This window comes from Epinephelus moara, chromosome 7 (assembly GCF_006386435.1).
Source record: "Epinephelus moara isolate mb chromosome 7, YSFRI_EMoa_1.0, whole genome shotgun sequence".
Classification (NCBI taxonomy): domain Eukaryota; kingdom Metazoa; phylum Chordata; class Actinopteri; order Perciformes; family Serranidae; genus Epinephelus; species Epinephelus moara.
In genome coordinates, this window is record NC_065512.1 from 4,111,607 (window position 1) to 4,130,426 (window position 18,820).

The following is an 18,820-nucleotide window of genomic DNA, read 5'->3' on the forward strand; positions in this document are numbered from 1 at the left end:
GAAGTTTTGTACTAACCAGTCACTGTGTTTCCAGCAGTTTAGGCTCCAAACGTGGAAGTTTTGTAGCAACCTGTCACTGTGTTTCCAGCAGCTTTCTAGGCTTCAGACATGGAGGTTTTGAAGCAACCTGTCACTGTGTTTCTAGCGTCTTTTTAGGCTCCAAACATAGAAGTTTTGTAGTAACCTGTCACTGTGTTTCTAGCATCTTTTTAGGCTCCAAACATTAAAGTTTTGTAGCAACCTGTCACTGCTTTCCAGCAGCTTTTTAGGCTTCAGAAATGGAAGTTTTGTAGCAACCTGTCACTGTGTTTCTAGTGTCTTTTTAGGCTCCAAAGGTGGAAGTTTTGTAGCAACCTGTCACTGTGTTTCCAGCGTTTTAGGCTCCAAAAATGGAAGTTTTGTAGCAACCTGTCACTCTGTTTCCAGCAGCTTTTTAGGCTTCAGACGTGGAAGTTTTGTAGTAACCAGTCACTGTGTTTCTAGCGCCTTGTTAGGCTCCAAACATGAAAGTTTTGTAGCAACCTGTCACTCTGTTTCCAGCAGCTTTTTAGGCTTCAGACGTGGGAGTTTTGTAGTAACCAGTCACTGTGTTTCTAGCGCCTTTTTAGGCTCCAAACATGGAAGTTTTGTAGCAACCTATCACTGTGTTTCCAGCTTTTTAGGCTCCAAAAATGGAAGTTTTGTAGCAACCTGTCACTCTGTTTCCAGCAGCTTTTTAGGCTTCAGACGTGGAAGTTTTGCAGTAACCAGTCACTGTGTTTCTAGCGTCTTTTTAGGCTCCAAACATTAAAGTTTTGTAGCAACCTGTCACTGCTTTCCAGCAGCTTTTTAGGCTTCAGAAATGGAAGTTTTGTAGCAACCTGTCACTGTGTTTCTAGTGTCTTTTTAGGCTCCAAACATGGAAGTTTTGTAGCAACCTGTCACTGTGTTTCAAGTGGCTTTTTAGGCTCCAAACATGGAAGTTTTGTAGCAACCTGTCACTGTGTTTCCAGCTTTTTAGGCTCCAAAAATGGAAGTTTTGTAGCAACCTGTCACTGTGTTTCCAGCTTTTTATGCTTCAGACGTGAAAGTTTTGTAGTAACCAGTCACTGTGTTTCTAGCACCTTTTTAGGCTCCTAAACATAGGTGTTTTACAGCAGCCAATCACTGCAGCTTTTTAGGCTCCAAGCGTGGAAGTTTGGTAGTGACCCATGACTGTTTTTCCAGCGGCTCGTTAGGCTCCATACGCTGGTGTTTTGTAGCGACCTTGTAGTGACCCTGTTTTGTTTTTTTTGTCGCTGCATTTTTAGCAGAGATTGTGCTCCCAAATCTTGGTACTTTAAGCTAAAACATTATATTTTCCAAACCGTAACCAAGTAGTTTATTTGCCTAAAGTTAACCACACATGAAAGATTGTTTAAACTCTGTGTAACTGATGTTTCCACCTACTACTGGTCTATAAAGAGGGTTGTATCTAAGGTATAATTTCCTTACTTGAGGTTTCCAACAGATAAACAGTGTTTTGTCTCACAAAGCGAGACTAATGAATGGGACGGATAAATGCGCTGATTAAAACCCTGAACAGCTCGTTCACTTTTGTGCATAATATTCTCCAAATTTAAGGAGCTCCAGGTTGTTGAAGTTCTCCAGCTCACACCATCGGCACTGACCTCGCTTTTGTAACAAAATAGTAAGTACAACAGAGCTGCAGATGTAAATAAAGACAGTTCTTGTTTATTGACTCATAAAACATCCTTCAAACAATAAACCCATTTCAAGGTAAGGTCTCTGTACAATGCTTACTAAGCAGTTTTATTTATATAGAAAACGTACGAGGGGCCGTGCTTAAAATCACAAGGCTCCTTCAAATTTAATGGCAGGTACTCTGGAAAAAAAAAATTACAGCATTCCATCAACAAATATTTTCAAGCAATAAATATGCATTTATAAATAGTGTAAATTTACATCAAAATAAAAAAGAAAAACACAAATTAAAGTTCACTCTTTTGTCTATGTGCAACCCTTTTTCTCTGTGACTTGGCTGTTTGTCTACAAATGATTTCCTCTCCCCGACGAAATCAGACTCATCATAGTTCCAGCAAAATTAAATGATTTTTTAAAAATGGGGGAAATGTTGCAAAGAATGTGTCACTCAACTTTTCACATTACAAAACAGTTTTTTATCTGGTTTTTCCTGACCGAGGAGGACGTGTCTATCTAACATACAAAAGACCAGCTATGCTAATGACTCATCTCATGGAGGGGAGGGAACAAAGCTCGTGTGTGTGTCAACCCACAAACAAAATACAAAAATGGAAAAAGAAAACCATCCAGTCAGTAGTCTTTGTGTGACGATGTTGCCAGTTAAAACATAATATGTACAAAACCTTAATTCATCATTTTTTATGTGGGATTTTGTGTGTGTGTTTTCTGGTGAAGTCCAGCTGGGCCAGCAGTAGAACAGTCTGGTCATGATGACAGGAGGAGCTGCCACCCCCCTCCAGTCCACTGGGGGGAGGCACACCACTCTGGGCAGGTTGCATAGACACACAGCTTTCACGCAGCTGCCTTATGGGAGAGCTACAGAGCGCCGTTTGAGGACTGCCGGCTTACTTCCTGAATATCAGAAAAAGAAGAGGTTTCCGGAGAGTTTCCGATTTAAGTCCATTGTGGTTCTAACGGTCCTCAGAACAACAGTGTTACCATCAAGAGGAGGAAGGCAGGGGACTCGCCTGGAGACAGAGGAAGAGGAGGAACACACTGAGATCTGACTCTGGCATGAAAGTGGTATCATTAGAGGTCTCCTTTGTGTTTAAAGGGATCGTTCAGATATTTCAAAGTGGGGCTGTCGGAGGTATTTATCCATAGTCAGTGTGTTAGCTACAGTAAATGATGGTCGGCACACTCCCAGTTTGGAGAAGCAGGCTGGAGTACCACCAGGGAAGCTAAGCAATGTACCGCTGTGTACAAATGCAGCAGCAAAACATATTTTAGCCACCCAAAAGAAAAAATCCATTTAAAGCCACAGTTTACCCCAAATTTAACTTCCTCTTACCTGTTGTACTGCTCATCAGTCTCAATAGTTTTGGTGTGAGTTGCAGAGTGTTGGAGATATTGGCCGTAGAGTTGTCACTCAGCTTGTGGTGCTCAAAGCGCCAAAAAATACACCAAAACAATCCAGACTGATAAACAGCACCACAGATACGGGTCATTTAAAGTGTACGCTATACTTAGAATATTTTCACAGCTTTGTGTTGCTGTCAGACGGCCCTTACTGACAGGAAACTGAAGCCGTTTTAGAGGCCGAACACATGTTGCTTTGTTTGTTGTTTTCAATGTAGCTGACTTTTGGAACGCATCAGTGCACATCGCATGTCATGTGACGAGGAACAACCAATCACAGCCGACAGATATCTTTTCCTTCATCTGTAAATATTCAGTCTGATAAACACGGAAAAGTTGATCATGTTAGTGCAGGGCTGCCAGAGCTTTACATCTGTCCCACAGACGATAGGCCTACTCACTTCTAGACAGCTCCTGGAAGAAGATCAGCTCTGCACTCAGGATTTCAGGTTAACAGGCTATACGATGTTTGTTAAAGTTGCTTAGTAACCTCAGACGCAACCTGCCGCCACGCTCTAGAAGGCTGGCTCAATAAAGGGCACAAAAGTAGCACCCAGCGCCCGACCTTGTGTTTTCCAGGCGGTTAAAGATGTGGCATTTGTACAGCCCTGTACTGCTCCACCAGACTCCACAGAGAAAAACAGTAATTTAACATCGCTGCACACAGGACCTGCTGGTCTACCACTGCCTCGTTCAGTTATTTTTTGTATTTTGTGTGACTTTGGCAGTAAAGACGGTTAGATTACACAAACAAACTGATCAAGGCACCGACAGACCATCGTGTGTTCTGCGAGGTAAAATTACTGTTTTTGTCAGTCTGGCTTTGACAAGAGTGATGTAACGGCTTCAGTGCCCCGTCAAAAATGGCTGTCTCACTGCGAGGTAAAACAGTGCAAATAGTCTAAATATAGTGCACACTTAAACTGAAATTGATTTATTTTGACGTAGCTAAAATTCGTGTTACTGCTGCCCCCTGTTCACAGAAGTACATTGCTCATCTTCCGTGGCTGTACTCCTGCCTGCTTCTCCAAAGTGAGGGCATGCTGACTGACGTGTACTGTACTTAACACACTGACTACGGATGAGTACCTCAAACAACCCCACACTATCTCTTTAAACTGATCCTCTCTGGTCTGAGATGAGGTGGTTTTGTGATACTTACGAGGGTGAACTGGTCATAAACCTGCATGAGGTCCTCGATCTTGTACTGCTCTAGCACCACAAAGTTGTCCAGGTTAGCACTCGCCCTCCGGGCACAGTCCTGGCAGTGCACCACGTACGTCTTCCTGCTGTTGCTCTCTGTGGTGACAAACAGCAGGTCGAACACCTCCACCTGGACGAGGGTAAAGAGGAAGGGTTCATTCACACAGCGCAGACACAGCTGATATGATGTAGGCGTGGCTTAGGACACGTGTGCTCACCTCACAGATGCTGCAATAATGAGCCGGCTCGCTGTGGGTCCTCCCGTGCCACACCAGTTCTTTCCCGGCAGCAAGCAGCAGTTCACGCTGCATCTGACACTGCTTCAGAGTCCGTAACAAACAATACCTGAAACACACAAACACACACGCTGGGTGAGACCAGGGTCACACAGAAAAACACGGTCGTATCAGGAATTATGTTTTAAGAGGGAGCTCTCACTTGATCATCTCAAAGAGCCTGTGGTCCGACACTTTGATGTTCCTGGCCATGTTCCAGGAGAGGTGGATCATGGGAACAATGGATTTGACACTCTGCAGCTTGTTCCACTCGTAACGCTCCACTGCCAGCTTGTACTGATGTGCTGAGGACAAAAACCGAGAGGCGCTCTTCATTTAATCTGTACATCTGTGTTTATCCAGCTGAGGGTTACAAAGCCTGCGAGCTCTTTGTCACAACACTTTCACATTACAGCTGTACCTGCCTGCACCTGGCCACTGCGCTCAGAGTCTGGACAGGCTCTGCTGTATCTCAGCGGGCCATGAACACGCTCATGTCTAATTAATTCCCTTTGCTCACCTGTGAGGGGTCCGACATTCCACGCGATGTTGTTGCACCAGCCGATGGCCTGAACCCAGTGGATGGTGCCCGTGTTGAGCCACACCAAGTCTCCAGGACGCTGGATGAACCGGTAAACAGGCACGTTGCTCTCGTACAGGTCCTCCAGGTTGGGCCACCAGGAGCCCATCAGGAAGTTGATGTTGTTCCTGTGAGAGGAGGTGAAACATGACATCAGTGTCGACTCTGGAGATCAGCTAAACTCTCAGGGAGTCATTTCTGGTGACGTACTTTTCACAGAAGTCGGTGATGACGCCCCAGTACGTCTCAGGCACAGCGAACCACTCACAGTCCCCCGGACCGATGTTGATGTTGACTGAGCAGAAGTTGTTGTTCTCTTGGTGACCTGTGACAGAACAGGAGCTGGTTACTAACAGAGTGAGAACGACACAGACAGCAGTGGTGTTTGTTCTGCCTGTGTGTACCTGGCGTCCTGCTCCCCGGCACCTTCATGTAGAGCTGGACGGTGTTCATGCCCAGGATGGTGTGTCCGACGTGGCTGAGCAGGTTACCGGCTGACACGACCCGAGCAAACGCTGGCAGTTTAGACAACTCCTGAAGCTGCTGCTTCCACCTGGAGAGGACAAAGGTTACAGGTTGAGAGTTAGGCCCTTTTTACACAGAGATCCAACAACACTGCTTCAACAAATCCCTTCACTACACCGCCTTTTCTTTTTTTATACAGAACCAAAGGACACTGGCATGATGCCTCCCACATGTGTGTGATTTTATACAGTATGTCGGCATTGCAGAAACAAAAGTGGTGTGATAGTGTCGCCATCGAATGTGACATATACACTCAGTGGGCAGCGCTTTCTGAACCTCATTTAACATCCCCGTTATATGGTGTTTGATCCCGTCCTCTGCCTGGACGGTAAGCAGCTTCAGGACCTATTTGTCCCCCAAACTGTGGATGTTTTCTGTTGCTGTTCTTCTTCAAATTAGCTGCTAGCTGCTTTTTAAATCTCCTGGTGGCAAGTCGCACACATAACGAGTAGTCAAAGCGTCACACTTGGCCCGTCCTGCCGGCTCACACTTCTTACACAGATGTTGATTTAGTGCTGTTTCTACCTTTGCTGCCATCTCATATGAACAGTGTGTAAGAGTTAGGGGCATTTAGACATATCTATCCGTATCCTGCTGATGTACGCTCACTATTTTCTCTCTGATAACTTAAGATCAAGACGTTCAGGAGGTTTTTACCAGAAGTTAAATTATCCACAGACATTTCTTCCTCTCCGAAACAAACAGACCAGGTGATTAAGACCAGTGGCTCCCAACTGGTGGGTCACTGGTCTATTCTGAATGGACCGCACGTGACTCACAAATGTCTCGAGTTTGCAAAAACACTTTATCTTTATGTACAGTAACTTTCTGGCACTTTTCCACGACATGGCCAAATGCAAGTACGATGCTGAATGTATTAAACTATGTGGACCCTGAACTAATGACTAAGGAGAAATCTGGACCTGATGCTGGACCAGTTGGGAACCACTGATTGAAACCAGTAAAAAGCATTCATTTATTCATTTTCTGTCAGCACTTATCATGTTGGGGGTTGTGGGGGGCTGGAGTCTATCCCAGCTGACACTGGGTGAGAGGCAGGGTTCACCCTGGACAGGTCACCAGACTATCACAGGGCTGACACATAGAGACAGACAACCATTCACACTCACATTCACACCTACGGGACAGTTTCATGTAAAAACGATAAGGGTTTTTCCGATGCTGCTCATCATGAAGGGGCTGTTAATTTCAGTGGCGGACATGAAAATGTGAATGGTCCTATTTAGAGCCAGTGTTTGGTTTGTTTGTTACTACTGCAGAAACATGGTGGGTCCTCGTCCCTGCTCCCTATGCAGACATTAACAGCTCTTTCTAAGGTAACAAAAACACAACAACTCCGATTTTCAGATGATTCTACATTTAAGAAAACATACTTATGTTATAACACATTCAATTTCTGCAAATAAATCCCCCTAAATCCTTCACGCTGGTCCTTAACAACCATTCCATCATCATACCTTTCATACAGAGCAGTGAGGCGACAATGCGGCACAACACTCTCACCTTAAACAGGCAGTGTGAAACGGGCTTTACTCCCTTTTCCCCTCTAAAGACAACCTCATGTAAAGGAGGTGATGAATGATGGTTTATGCAACCAGATGTTCTGTGTGGAGTTAAAACAGCTCACTCACTTCTTTTCATCAGAGAGGTCGATGTTGGTGCCAAACTTTATGTGTTTGAAAGGGCCTTTCCTTCGCCGCATCGCACTAGAAGAGCACGAGAAGTTTGATACAGTTGGTGAGTAAACAAAAACCTTTGGAAAATTAAAAATGTGAGAAACAAGGAAGGAAACTCACCTGTCTGAGGAACCTGCTTCTGCTTCCATCTCCTTCTTCTTCTCATTCTCCTCCTGTCAGAAAGAAAAAACTTTGAACATACTGGTGCTGGAAACCTCTGGAGAAAAACCTTAGCATTAGATAAACTGATCAAAGTAAACTGGTTTCAGGTCACTGGTGATACAATCTATCTCTGATAACCAGTATGTGTCATCACATCATGGATATAACATGTCATGTACAGGTTTGGTGACACACTGGTTCAACTCTGGTTCATCTGTTGCACCGATCAGTTTTCCTGTGTCTGCAGTGTGTGTGTGTGTGTTTGTGTGTGTGTGTCCCACTCCCACTGACCCGCAGAGACTCCTGGAAAGACGAGGCCTGGTACTGGGCGTATTTGATGACGGTGGTGTGGGAGCGGCTGCTCTCGCAGCGCCACATCTTCCTGCTGCCAGTGGGGTCCCAGTTCTCATCGGTGGGCTGAGCCAACTGGGTGCGCACCTCCACCAGATGGTCGGGGTTGGCCTCCACCAAGGTCTTAGTGGAGAAGAGGCCCAGATCTGAGCGTGGACGGAGGGAGGAAAGACAGGAGCCGAGGAAGAAGAGCGGAGAGGGAAGTTAAGTATTATTTTTCAAGATTTTTTAAATTCAAGATTCTATAGGATTTATTTTTAATTTCTTCCTTTCATATCCAGATATATAATTCTGATACTGACACTGTCTGGCTGAGGGAGAACAAGGTGACATACTAAGGATGTCTGTCTCACATCAGTGGTGCAGCATGAGGAAGCTGTGTTTCTTTATTAATTTTGTCTTATTGTATCTTAGACTACAGAACTCCTGGACACACAAACAGGAACAATCTGCCAGAGTCTTACATAACAGGGCAGCATGTCATTGTAATAGAAGAGCAGATGTTTGTAAATTCTTGGCAAAGCTGACCAGTTTTCTCCACGACAAACATGTGCAGTAACATTTTCCACTTGCAGGTGGTGCTGTTGTCATACATGTCAAATCCATCCACACACACTCTGCCTGCCATGATTACAGAGACACACCCACAGAGCCACGTGAGACTGGACGAGACAGAAAACATCCAGCTGCACATGCTCACAGCTGCTGTCACTATCACATGTAAGACAGACAAGTCAAAGACACGCAGATGCTTGAAACACACAAGTGGAGTGCGTGTTTTTATTTTGTGTCAGGTACCTAGTTTGAGCGCTCCAGCCAGTCCTCTGATGACGGTGACCGGGTTGGCAGGGTTGGTGCAGAACTGATGGAGGGGCGGGAAGAAGGCGTCCCTCTTGTTTTCTAGCTGTATGTCAGAGAGGAGACACAGAGTCGTCAGGGGACGTGGACGCGCTCCAGACTTATTGGGAGAATCAACACATTAAAGAAGAGCTAACTAAGGAGTGTTTGTATTTGGTGCTGTAGCCAAGATACCGTTACTCCAACATTGCACACAACAACATCATGAATACTTCTCCTTCTATGGAGCGGCTGCACTCACATAAATACTGGGCGTTGGGGGGTTGAGTTTGTCCTTTGGCAGTGGAGGAGAGGGCGCGCGAGGGGGTCGAGGCGGGGGACACTTGTCCAGGAGGATGCTGCTCGTCGACAGGCCGTTCTTCCCCAGGTTCCTGGAGAGAGATCAGTCAGTTCATCAGTTCAGGTTAAAGCAAGACGTCGCTGACGATAAACAAGTGTGCAACACAGTGTGGTCTGCAGAACAGGCTGTTTGCCCCGTGTAACCTCACCACTTCCACAGAACACTGAAGTCTGTTGCGTCATTTCACTGAACTTTAACACACCTAACAACAAAACATTTACAACAATCAATTACATTACTGGGCAACTTTTGGACATTTGGGAATACGTTTTAATTAGAAAAATCAGGACATGCAGAGGTTAGCCTCTCCAGACAAAACCTGTTTACCAAGCACCATCTGTGAAATGTACAGCTTGTTCAGAGCTGATTCAAGCTTTTGTAAAGTAACCCGTGCTGCTACATGACGCTCAGTCTACTTAAGTCTAATGTTCTTTGGTAAATGCTGAACTCTGAGTACGCCAGGAGGGTAGAAGACAACATTTTCGTATTCATGGCTGTGACCCCTTCGACCAGGGCTCGCTGGTGTCTTTGACACGTGTGTAACATGTACAAAACTGCATGATCCTCCTGGATTATGAGGTCTGCCACTGCACCAAGATAACGGATGTCATGGGAACAGATACTTTGGTGCCAATCGATGTCAAAATTTTGAAAACATGACTCGTTTTTCTCCAGTATCATAAAAACTCAGGATGCAAGTGTTATGTCTGCTGTTAAATGCCAAAGGAAGAAGAGAAAGAACAACACATGAAAGATGGCGAAACGTGCAACTACCGTGACAGCTCCGCCTCGACTCATTGGAAAGAAAAGCATTTGTTAATTCTTTGCAATGGGAGCACCGTTTATTTACACTCTGCTGTCGGCTATATTTTAACATAAGTTTCCTCACCAACAAAATCTCCTGAACCCACAGAGACTAGTTGCATTGCAAGGCAGCAACAAATGAAGTTAATTTCTTAGCTTAGGTAGGGAGCAGGGCCTCGCCTCAACCACACCTCTAACTACCTGCCAAGCCTACTTACACCTGGTCGACCCATCCTGCTCTGTTTGTCTCAAATTTCTTGACATACCCTCCCTTCATCCTCTCTTCCCTTCTCCTTCAATCTGGTGCATAACTCTCCCATGTCTCATTCTAGGTACCGTCTGGGAGGCCTGTGATCAGCTCGGGTGGAAAAACTCCTCAGACTAAACTTCCACACTGAGTTTCCCTCTGCCTGACCTTCAGCACATTCTCCCAGATCAACCAATCAGAAGACATCCCTCTTCCCCCCACTTACATCCATTCACCAGCCCTCAACAACAACTAACACCTCCTGAATTCCGACTAAACATGTAAACAACATACTTGTGGCACGGTCCTCACTAGTGAATGTGTCGCATCATGTCATCATAAATGAAGCATTGTGGTGCTACAAGGATGCCCCAGCCTGAGAGTTATATTCCAGACAGAGGTACATGCTAGTTTGGTACAGGCCCCAGCGAAATCACATCATCATCATTTTTATATTTCTTCTTCCTTTATATTACTGCAGCAGTCTGTCAACACTGTAGTTCTTTATGTCCAGTGGGAGATTTGATGTGAGCGTGGCAGGCGAGAGGGCCCTGCACGAGGACTACAGAGAAAGTGGAGCTCATGACAACAGCATCATGTCCACTCCCTACTGGACTCAAACTCCAAGCAGCCGCACCCACACACACACCGAGAGCTGTACTCCGATCTGTGTGTGACATCAGCTCAAAGTATTTCTGCACTTCTGCCTCAAAGACACAAAGTGGCAGATTTTATCCAAACACGATGATGAGTCCAACCAGCACTCAGCGTGGGGTCAAAATGTCATGACATTTCCCAAACGCAGCGGAGAATCAACACATTACTCACGTCTGCACATGATTTCACATCTGAATGCATCTGCTGCTGCGGAACTGCCACAGACATTCAGTGTCTCGCCGTGTTGTCTTTTTCAGTTAACAATGGGTCGGTGTGAGCAGCGGGATGCCCACACATACCTGGTTCGATAACACTCAATAACACAGCTTCTGATTGGTTAATGGTCTCAAATTATTGGCTGTAATCTGAACAACAGCAGCCAGTGATTAAAAAAACAAACAAAAAACATTTAAAATGTTAATACAAACTAAGACATTCAATGACCAGTGATCATTCTGTTGGTTTTATAAATTGTCAAAAATGCTACAGACAGTCTGATTACCAGAATAAATTATTTCCAGGAAGTCATAAATGACCGAACCTAAAATTATCACCTCATGGTTGTATGCATTCATCAATCAGTCAAGCTGCAGTTATAGTTTACATCCATGTCTGTGCAGACTCACATGAAACCATGACAGTGGATGATACTTCAAATATGTTGCAGTGTCTAAAACATGGATGCTTCTCACACAGAGGATCTGTCCAACCAGCACAGTTTGAAGACTAGAGTCACCAATTCAGTATCTGACCAAGTGTCTCCCTTCTGCTACTGAGACCTGGAATAATGGCCAGAAAACATTATGATGTCACAGGGAAGATGACCTTTGACCTTTTGGATATATGATGGCATCACATCATTTTATTCTATGAGACATGTATGTGAAATTTTGTCATACTTGGTGTATCAATTCTTGAGTTATAGCCAAATTGGTGTTTTTGAGGTCATAGTGACCTTGACCTTAAACCACCAAGTTCTAATCAGTTTATTCTCGAGTCCAAGCGAATGTTTGTGCCCAATTTGAGGGAAATTTGAGGTAGATGAAAGGTCACACTAATCTTGACCTTTGACCACCAAATTCTAATCAGTTCATCCTTGGGTACGAGTGAGCATTTGTGCTCAATTTGAGGAAATTCTCTTGAGCGCTATGAGATACCTTGTTCACAACAATGACATGGATGCAAGGTCACTGTGACCTTGAACTTTGACCAACAAAATCAAATCAGTTCATTGTTGAATCCAAGTAAATGTTTGTGCCAAATTTCGCGAAATTCTCTCAAGGTTACCTACACTTGGGGCGTCGGTGGCTTAGTGGATAGAGCAGGCGCCCCATGTACAAGGCTGTTGCCGCAGCGGCCCAGGTTCGACTCCAGCCTGTGGCCCTTTGCTGCATCACTCCCTCCCTCTCTCTCCCTCTTTCACACTTGTCTGTCCTATCCATTAAAGGCTAAAAAGCCCCCAAAAATATCTTTAAAAAAAAAAAAAGTTACCTACACTTGCAAGAATGCAACAGGTGAGGTCACAGTGACCGTTGACCAACAAATTCTAATCAGTTCATCATTGAGTTCAAGTGGACGTTTGTGCCAAATGTCCTCAAGATGTTCCTGACATATTGCATTCACAAGAATGAGACAGACAAGGTCACAGTGACCTTGACCTTTGACCACAAAAAAATCTTATCAGTTTATTCTTGAGTCCAAGTGGACATTTGTGCCAAATTTGAGGAAATACGCTCAAGGTGTTCTTGAGATACTGCGTTCATGAGAATGGGGTGATGGACAAACCAAAAACATAACGCCTCCGGTCACGGCCATCACCCGGGCAGAGGCAAAAAAATATAAATACAGGATCAAAAACATCACTGATTCTTAATCTCTCAGAGCCACCTACACATAAAGGTTAACTACAGATAACAGGTGTCTTACCTGCACGCTTTGAGCACCTCACTGGAGCTGGGGTAGATGGAGACCGAGGACCAGGGTGCCAGACCAGCAGGGACAGTGTGTCTCTGAGCTCCTGCAGATGGCTCCACCTTCTTGGGGCTCTGGGAGTCCTCCGGCCCCTTCCCGTTGACTGTGGGCGCCTGGCTGTTGGTGTTGGACGGGCTGTTAAGGCAGGAGAGGCTGTTGGTGGTGTGAGGGTCTGCTGAGCGTGGAGAGGGCGAAGCTGTGGCTAAAAGTGGCGAGGATGCCGCCGACTGCTCCGACGTTGGCTTGGCGGCGCCGTGGAGACCCGGGTGGACGTTGTTGATTTTCTCTGAGGAAGGGCCTCCGTGGTTACTGTAGTTATTGTTATCGTCATTACTGGTAGTATTGGCTTTTCCCTTTAGCAAGGCTGAGAGCTGAGGATTGTCTGAACTGAGCACGCCGGGGGCAGGAGAGGCAGGCTGAGACGGGCTAGCGGAGCCGTCCGTCACCCGCGGCTGGACGTGATTAGTCAGTCCCTGCGCGGGGTTGCTGCTGGGACTTAAGGGCGTCCCTGCGGAATGCCTGACGGCGGCCTCCGGACCTGATGGCAAAGTGGCGGCAGCGCCGTTGCTGCCGTTGTTGCCCCCTGAAGGCGTGGTGTCTTTGGTGTGGACCCCTGAGGTAGTAGCGGCGTGGGGGGGCGAGGACAAGTGGTTGGGTGTGGTCTGGGGGGAGGTGGGGGATAAAGAGGAGGCTGAGGAGGAGGCAGTGCAGGGCCCAGAGGAATGTCCAACCTGATTCAGAATGCCAGAGGAAGAGAACGAGGTCTGAGGGGAGGAGGAGGAAGAGAAAGGGGGTTCTCCATTGGGACCTGCCGAATGTGAACCTGGACCTTTTTGAAGCCCCTGGACAGAGAGGAAGACCAAAAAACAAACCATTAAAATACTTCCAATAATAAAAACAGATCTACTTTACATTTCGAATTCAAAACACAGTGACTTTAACTGAAAATAAAACGCATGCAATATTATTATCAGCGCTTGCTGCTCTAACCTTGGCATTTCTATTTTAAAAAACCCAGTAGAAGAACGCAGATGGATCGGCTCTTTACCAAACAATAAATAAATAAATACACGGCACAGATGAGGCCGTTTGAGCAACAGATAAAACTCTGGAAACACCAGTGTGATACCTGAGTGGTAGTGTTGCGTTGTTGGCTCCTCCATGTCTCGTCTGCATGACTGGGACTACTGGTAGTGCTGCTGGTGCTGGGGTGACTGGCGGCTGTGCAGTTGTGAGGTAGAGAGTTCTGCTGCGGGTAAGGCACGTTTCCGTTGCTCGCGCCGCCACCTCCCAGTCCCAGGGTGTGATTTTTGTCCAGGTGTCCCAGCAGCCCCGCTGAAGGACTCGAAGAACAGGATCCATTGGCTGTGGGCTGGGTGACACACGGGGGCCGGATGGCTGTGTGATTAAGGGGAGAGGCGCGGGAGAGGCCTGCGTGGTGGTGAGAGGACTCAGCCAAAGGACCGTTGGGAAGGCTGGGCCGCGGCTGGCCACTCGCTGCTGCCTGCTGCCTCATCTGACGCACAGGAGAGAAGCAGAGATGACTCAGTGATGCTGTGCAGCTACATTAACACTCGGACATTAACACTCGGACAAACACAAACGTACAGCTTTACATCACAGATGCAAAGCTCTATATCACTGCAGTCATGTTTAACTGTATAATTACCTGCAGCTGATGTTGCTGCATGAGAGAGAATTGGTTCTCCAGCTGCTCCAGCATCTGCACCTGGGGGGGCTTGAGGTTTGCTCTGTTGGTCCGCAAGTGATCCAGGTGCTGCACATTTACAGGGTTCATAGACATTACAAAATTAAACTCAAGGACTTTCAAGTGCTTTTACAAGCACCATTTTGTCCATTTTCAATGACTTAATTTAAAGGAAATAAATTATTAATTAATAAATTATGTGATCAGTGTATCTCTTTTGAGTGAAGCCCTACTGATGACACTCATTGACATTATTTATCAGTTACACCTCAATCTTTATAGGTATTACTATAAAATCTTCAAAAAAAAATATAGCAACAACTCTGAATGTCATAGAGCTATCTGACAGTAGCGCAAGAAAACGATGTCTAGGCGAGGACGAAAGGATGGGAGAGGTCGCTGCGGAGTGAGTTGAGAGTGTAACATGAGAAAAAAAAAAGCCAAGCAAATTCTGATTCTGAGAATTTATTAAAATGACTTCATGGAAAAAACTATGGTCAAAAAACAAGACAGTGTGATGTGTTTCACGTGAATCTGAATGTACTTATGACTACGGTCTGTATCCCAAATTGCCCCTCAGGGACATAAAGTTTAACCTTACCTAAACTTTATTTTGAAAAAGGTTTTTGCACAAGGAGCTGGTTGTTTCCATCTAAAAATGTCAGTGGTTAAAGCTCCTGATATGATGTAACAACAATTATGATTTGTGATGCAGCTTAAAAAAACGTTAAACCCTGTATTTATAAATGATCTTGACATGAAGGGGTTAAGAAGATGCCGACCATTAACTGCAACATCATCAGTTCCAGTCCAGCAAGCATCTCTTTCTCCTTCGTTCATGGCTCAACTTTGTAACAGCATAAACTGCTTCAAATCCTTGAACCCCTGATCGTACAGTGAGCCCTGCTTCATGTATCTTTACTATCAAACTGGCTTCCTGACATCAGAGAGAAAGACCTTGAAGTAATCCAGTATCAGCTCCAGAGACTTTCTCTGCTCACGTTTTATACAGGGCTCCAGACTAACTTTTTCCACTAGGAGCACCAGTGCTCCTTACTGAAAATTTTAGGAGCACCTGCACAAAATTTAGGAGCACTATCTGTATCGACACAACATATTCATAATTTTGTCTATATTAACTGCATTGCTGATAATTTAGCAATAAACACAGACAACCCTGCCTCTTAAATGATGTGTGCAGCGGCGCTTTTGCTCCATCATTGCATCTGTCCATGCATAATTTATGCCTGATGCTGTTGTTGTGCTTAACCAGCGTTTCATGGTTGAAGTGTGTGGTGGAGTCAGCGAATTTAGTTTTCCCCGCAAATTTCGGACCGCACTGAGAGCAATACATGCAGGACATCACTTTCTTTTCTTTACAATATCTCAACCACGTAAATTCAGTGAGCCATTCTTGTCGGAAATGATAAGGCTTTGGCTTTTTCGGTGCTGCGACATCACCTGCTGACTCGTCCTCTGAACTATCGTTGTCGGAAGTTTGGGAAACTGGCACAGGACCGACAGGAGTTTCTGGATTATTTTTTCTTCTGAAAAACGAATCTATAGTTCATTTCATAGCGTCACTTTATGGTCAAACGACACAGCACTTTCTACTCGACACCGGCTCTGTGACCCCAAACGACACAGCACTTTCTACTCGACACCGGCTCTGTGACCCCTCTCTGTCTAACCCCGCACACAGTGCACACATACTAAAACTGCTGCATGTTGCTATGGTTACTGGCGCCCCCCCGCCTCGCAGTGCACATACAGACACACATGACAGGCAAAAAATATAAAAAATATTTTAAAAAAAAAGAAGAAAGAAAAAGGGGGAGAGGGGTGGATTTGTAAGTCGCGCTGGTGCTCCTAGTTAAAAAACTACGTTGCACGGCCTCCAAAAAAGGTCGCAAAATGCGACCAATTAGGCGCAGTCTGGAGCCCTGTTATATTCTCATTATTTAGATACATTTTTAAGGGGGTTCACATTACAGTTTGGCTGCAGAGTTTACATGTGTCAGTGCCATGACACATAAGCATGAGTATAAAGCCAGCTTCAAATGTTACAGACTTGTAACTGCTTCAAGTTTGCATCAAGCATATAACATTCCTAGATGCAGAACTAATGAAAGCTGAGCTAGATTTCCATATGTAATGATTAATTAATGCACCTTGTGTGTTAGCTTAAGTGATGTGCTGTGCCCTGTAAATGTGTTAGCCTGATCTGCTGCCTATTTTACAGCTTAAGGGGCATTACTGTAAATACATACATGGATCTAATTTATGGTATATACTGAATTTTTCAAAATACCATTAATATTACAGAAAAATATGCACTTGTTAGACTTCCTACCTGAAGCTTCTGTGGTGTTAGGTACCAGCTGGGGATCTGCTGTTGATTGGGACTGTTCACCCAAGAGTCTGCAACTCCCTGTAAGTGAGATAAAACAATGAGGACTGTGGCTCACCTTCCAAAATGTCCCGCAGGACAGAAAACACTTTATTTGTTAATTAGCCAGCGTGTTCCCAACTACAGTTCGGAGCCGGTAAGCTGCCACTGAGAGATGTAACACCGTGACTACTGCAGAGTCGTTTGACCCAGGTGTGGATGCTGACTGTAACATTTCCCATTACATACAAAAGGGTTTTTGTGCAGTGAGGAAGAGGCTCAAGTGGACGTTTGTGCCAAACTTGAAGAAATTAGCATTGCAGGGATCAGACAGATGCAAGGTCACAGTAACCTTGACCTTTGATCACCAAAATATCATCAATTCATCATGAGTTATCTGAAACTCTTTCTTATTTCATATGAATATACTGCAACAATATATATACGGCAGAACATAAGAAAAGCACAACAGGTCCCCTTTAATATCTCTTAGCTGTACCTTCGCAGGGCTGGCAGTGCGTTTCCTCTTGGCAGGACTGGCCTGTGGGTCTGTGTGATTGCTGGCGGACTGGCCTCCCTCCCCCTTACAGGCCTGGAAAGCCAGCAGAGACACAGCTTGTGAGGATACGCTGGACCAACAATAAGCAACCTACAGTTCAAACTGAGCCCTAAGGTTGTGTTTCAACAAACAGCCATAAATCCAAAGTGACACTGGAGGATACACTTGATACTACGATTACATGCACAACAATCTGCGCATTAAAATACCGCATGTATGACGAAATACTCCGATTAAAATATGGTTTCACCTTAATCCAGCTGACACAGGTTGATTAAGGTCACAATCAGAGTATTCATGCTGTGGTTCAGAGGTGGGATAATGCAACAGTAGTTGCATTAGTGAAGGGTTGTTTGGGCATGCAGACCACATGTTCTGGTCTCTCATTGGTTGTTTACACATTCTCAAAAGTTTGTAACATCAGTAAGGCTCACAGATAACATTTATCTACATTTAATCAATCACACTGCAAACTTCAATACTGAAACAAGTAAAAATAACCTTAAATGTCTTATTAAAATTTCTCTCTCTGTGTTTTGTGACAGTGCAGATCAAGCAAGTGCTAATGATGGAAATGATGTCATTCGTAGCCAAAAGAGGATGATGTCAATGTTAAGGATTAGAATAGACAAAACTATAAGAAAACAGATCAGACGTGAAAAATAAGAGGACTAAATAAAACTGAGATGTTGATGGTCGGGGCCAGCCTTCACATCTAATGAGCAATACTAACATTTGCCTCATTTTCAAAGAAATAAAAACTATATATGCCAGTTTCAACCAATATTTGAAGGCAAAATTAGAGTGTCAAATGCATGACACAAAAATGCATACATACATACTACTGAAGGGTAACTTTGGTATATTTCAACCTTTTTTCTCATGGTTTTGTGTCTAGGCAAAAAACGGGAACAACAATTTTTTAAACTGGTCCAGTATTGAGCGACACCGCTGCAGCCATGAAACAATTATGCACCATCAATCTACACCCACTAAAAGTGCTTGTTTTTGCCACTGAGACTGTGGAGTGTCTGACAACCTCATGGAACGGATCCCTACAGTGATAAACCTTTTTATTTTCAAACCAGAAACGTCAAAATTGCTATCACCAATAAACAGTAATGTTATCATCGTTAAACACACTTCATTCAAAGATGACAGAAATTATGGCTGCCCCCCTAATAATCGACCAAACGTTAGTCAACCAGAAAGGTCATTAGTCAGCAAGATTCATTGGTCGCTTAGTCGCAGAAAGAAAAAAAAAAGTGAATCAGGAGCTGCACCTTGTCAAAATAAATCCAAACCTATATGACTGGACCGTGTAGGACTTTACTTTGAAAGGACAGACACAGGAAGTGTCCACGCTCAGCAGTCAGACAGGAGTCAGGTTAA

The 18,820-nt window shown here is 44.8% G+C and overlaps 1 protein-coding gene across 1 annotated transcript in view; it reads right to left on the reverse strand.

The window, feature by feature from the left end:
- Positions 1-1,691: 1,691 nt before the first annotated feature.
- The window catches only part of kdm6a (lysine (K)-specific demethylase 6A), a 61,464-nt gene continuing 44,335 nt past the window's right edge, over positions 1,692-18,820 (reverse strand). Inside the window, exons 14-30 of the mRNA XM_050048413.1 lie at positions 17,369-17,461; positions 16,834-16,911; positions 14,442-14,549; positions 13,902-14,288; positions 12,728-13,614; positions 8,995-9,124; positions 8,694-8,799; positions 7,836-8,041; positions 7,503-7,555; positions 7,338-7,412; positions 5,565-5,713; positions 5,371-5,485; positions 5,101-5,288; positions 4,744-4,885; positions 4,524-4,650; positions 4,265-4,435; positions 1,692-2,711 (exon numbers count right to left, since the gene is read on the reverse strand). Of these exons, the coding sequence (XP_049904370.1) occupies positions 2,685-2,711; positions 4,265-4,435; positions 4,524-4,650; positions 4,744-4,885; positions 5,101-5,288; positions 5,371-5,485; positions 5,565-5,713; positions 7,338-7,412; positions 7,503-7,555; positions 7,836-8,041; positions 8,694-8,799; positions 8,995-9,124; positions 12,728-13,614; positions 13,902-14,288; positions 14,442-14,549; positions 16,834-16,911; positions 17,369-17,461 (3,042 nt within the window). The 3' untranslated portion in view covers positions 1,692-2,684. The remainder of the gene's footprint in view (positions 2,712-4,264; positions 4,436-4,523; positions 4,651-4,743; positions 4,886-5,100; positions 5,289-5,370; positions 5,486-5,564; positions 5,714-7,337; positions 7,413-7,502; positions 7,556-7,835; positions 8,042-8,693; positions 8,800-8,994; positions 9,125-12,727; positions 13,615-13,901; positions 14,289-14,441; positions 14,550-16,833; positions 16,912-17,368; positions 17,462-18,820) is intronic.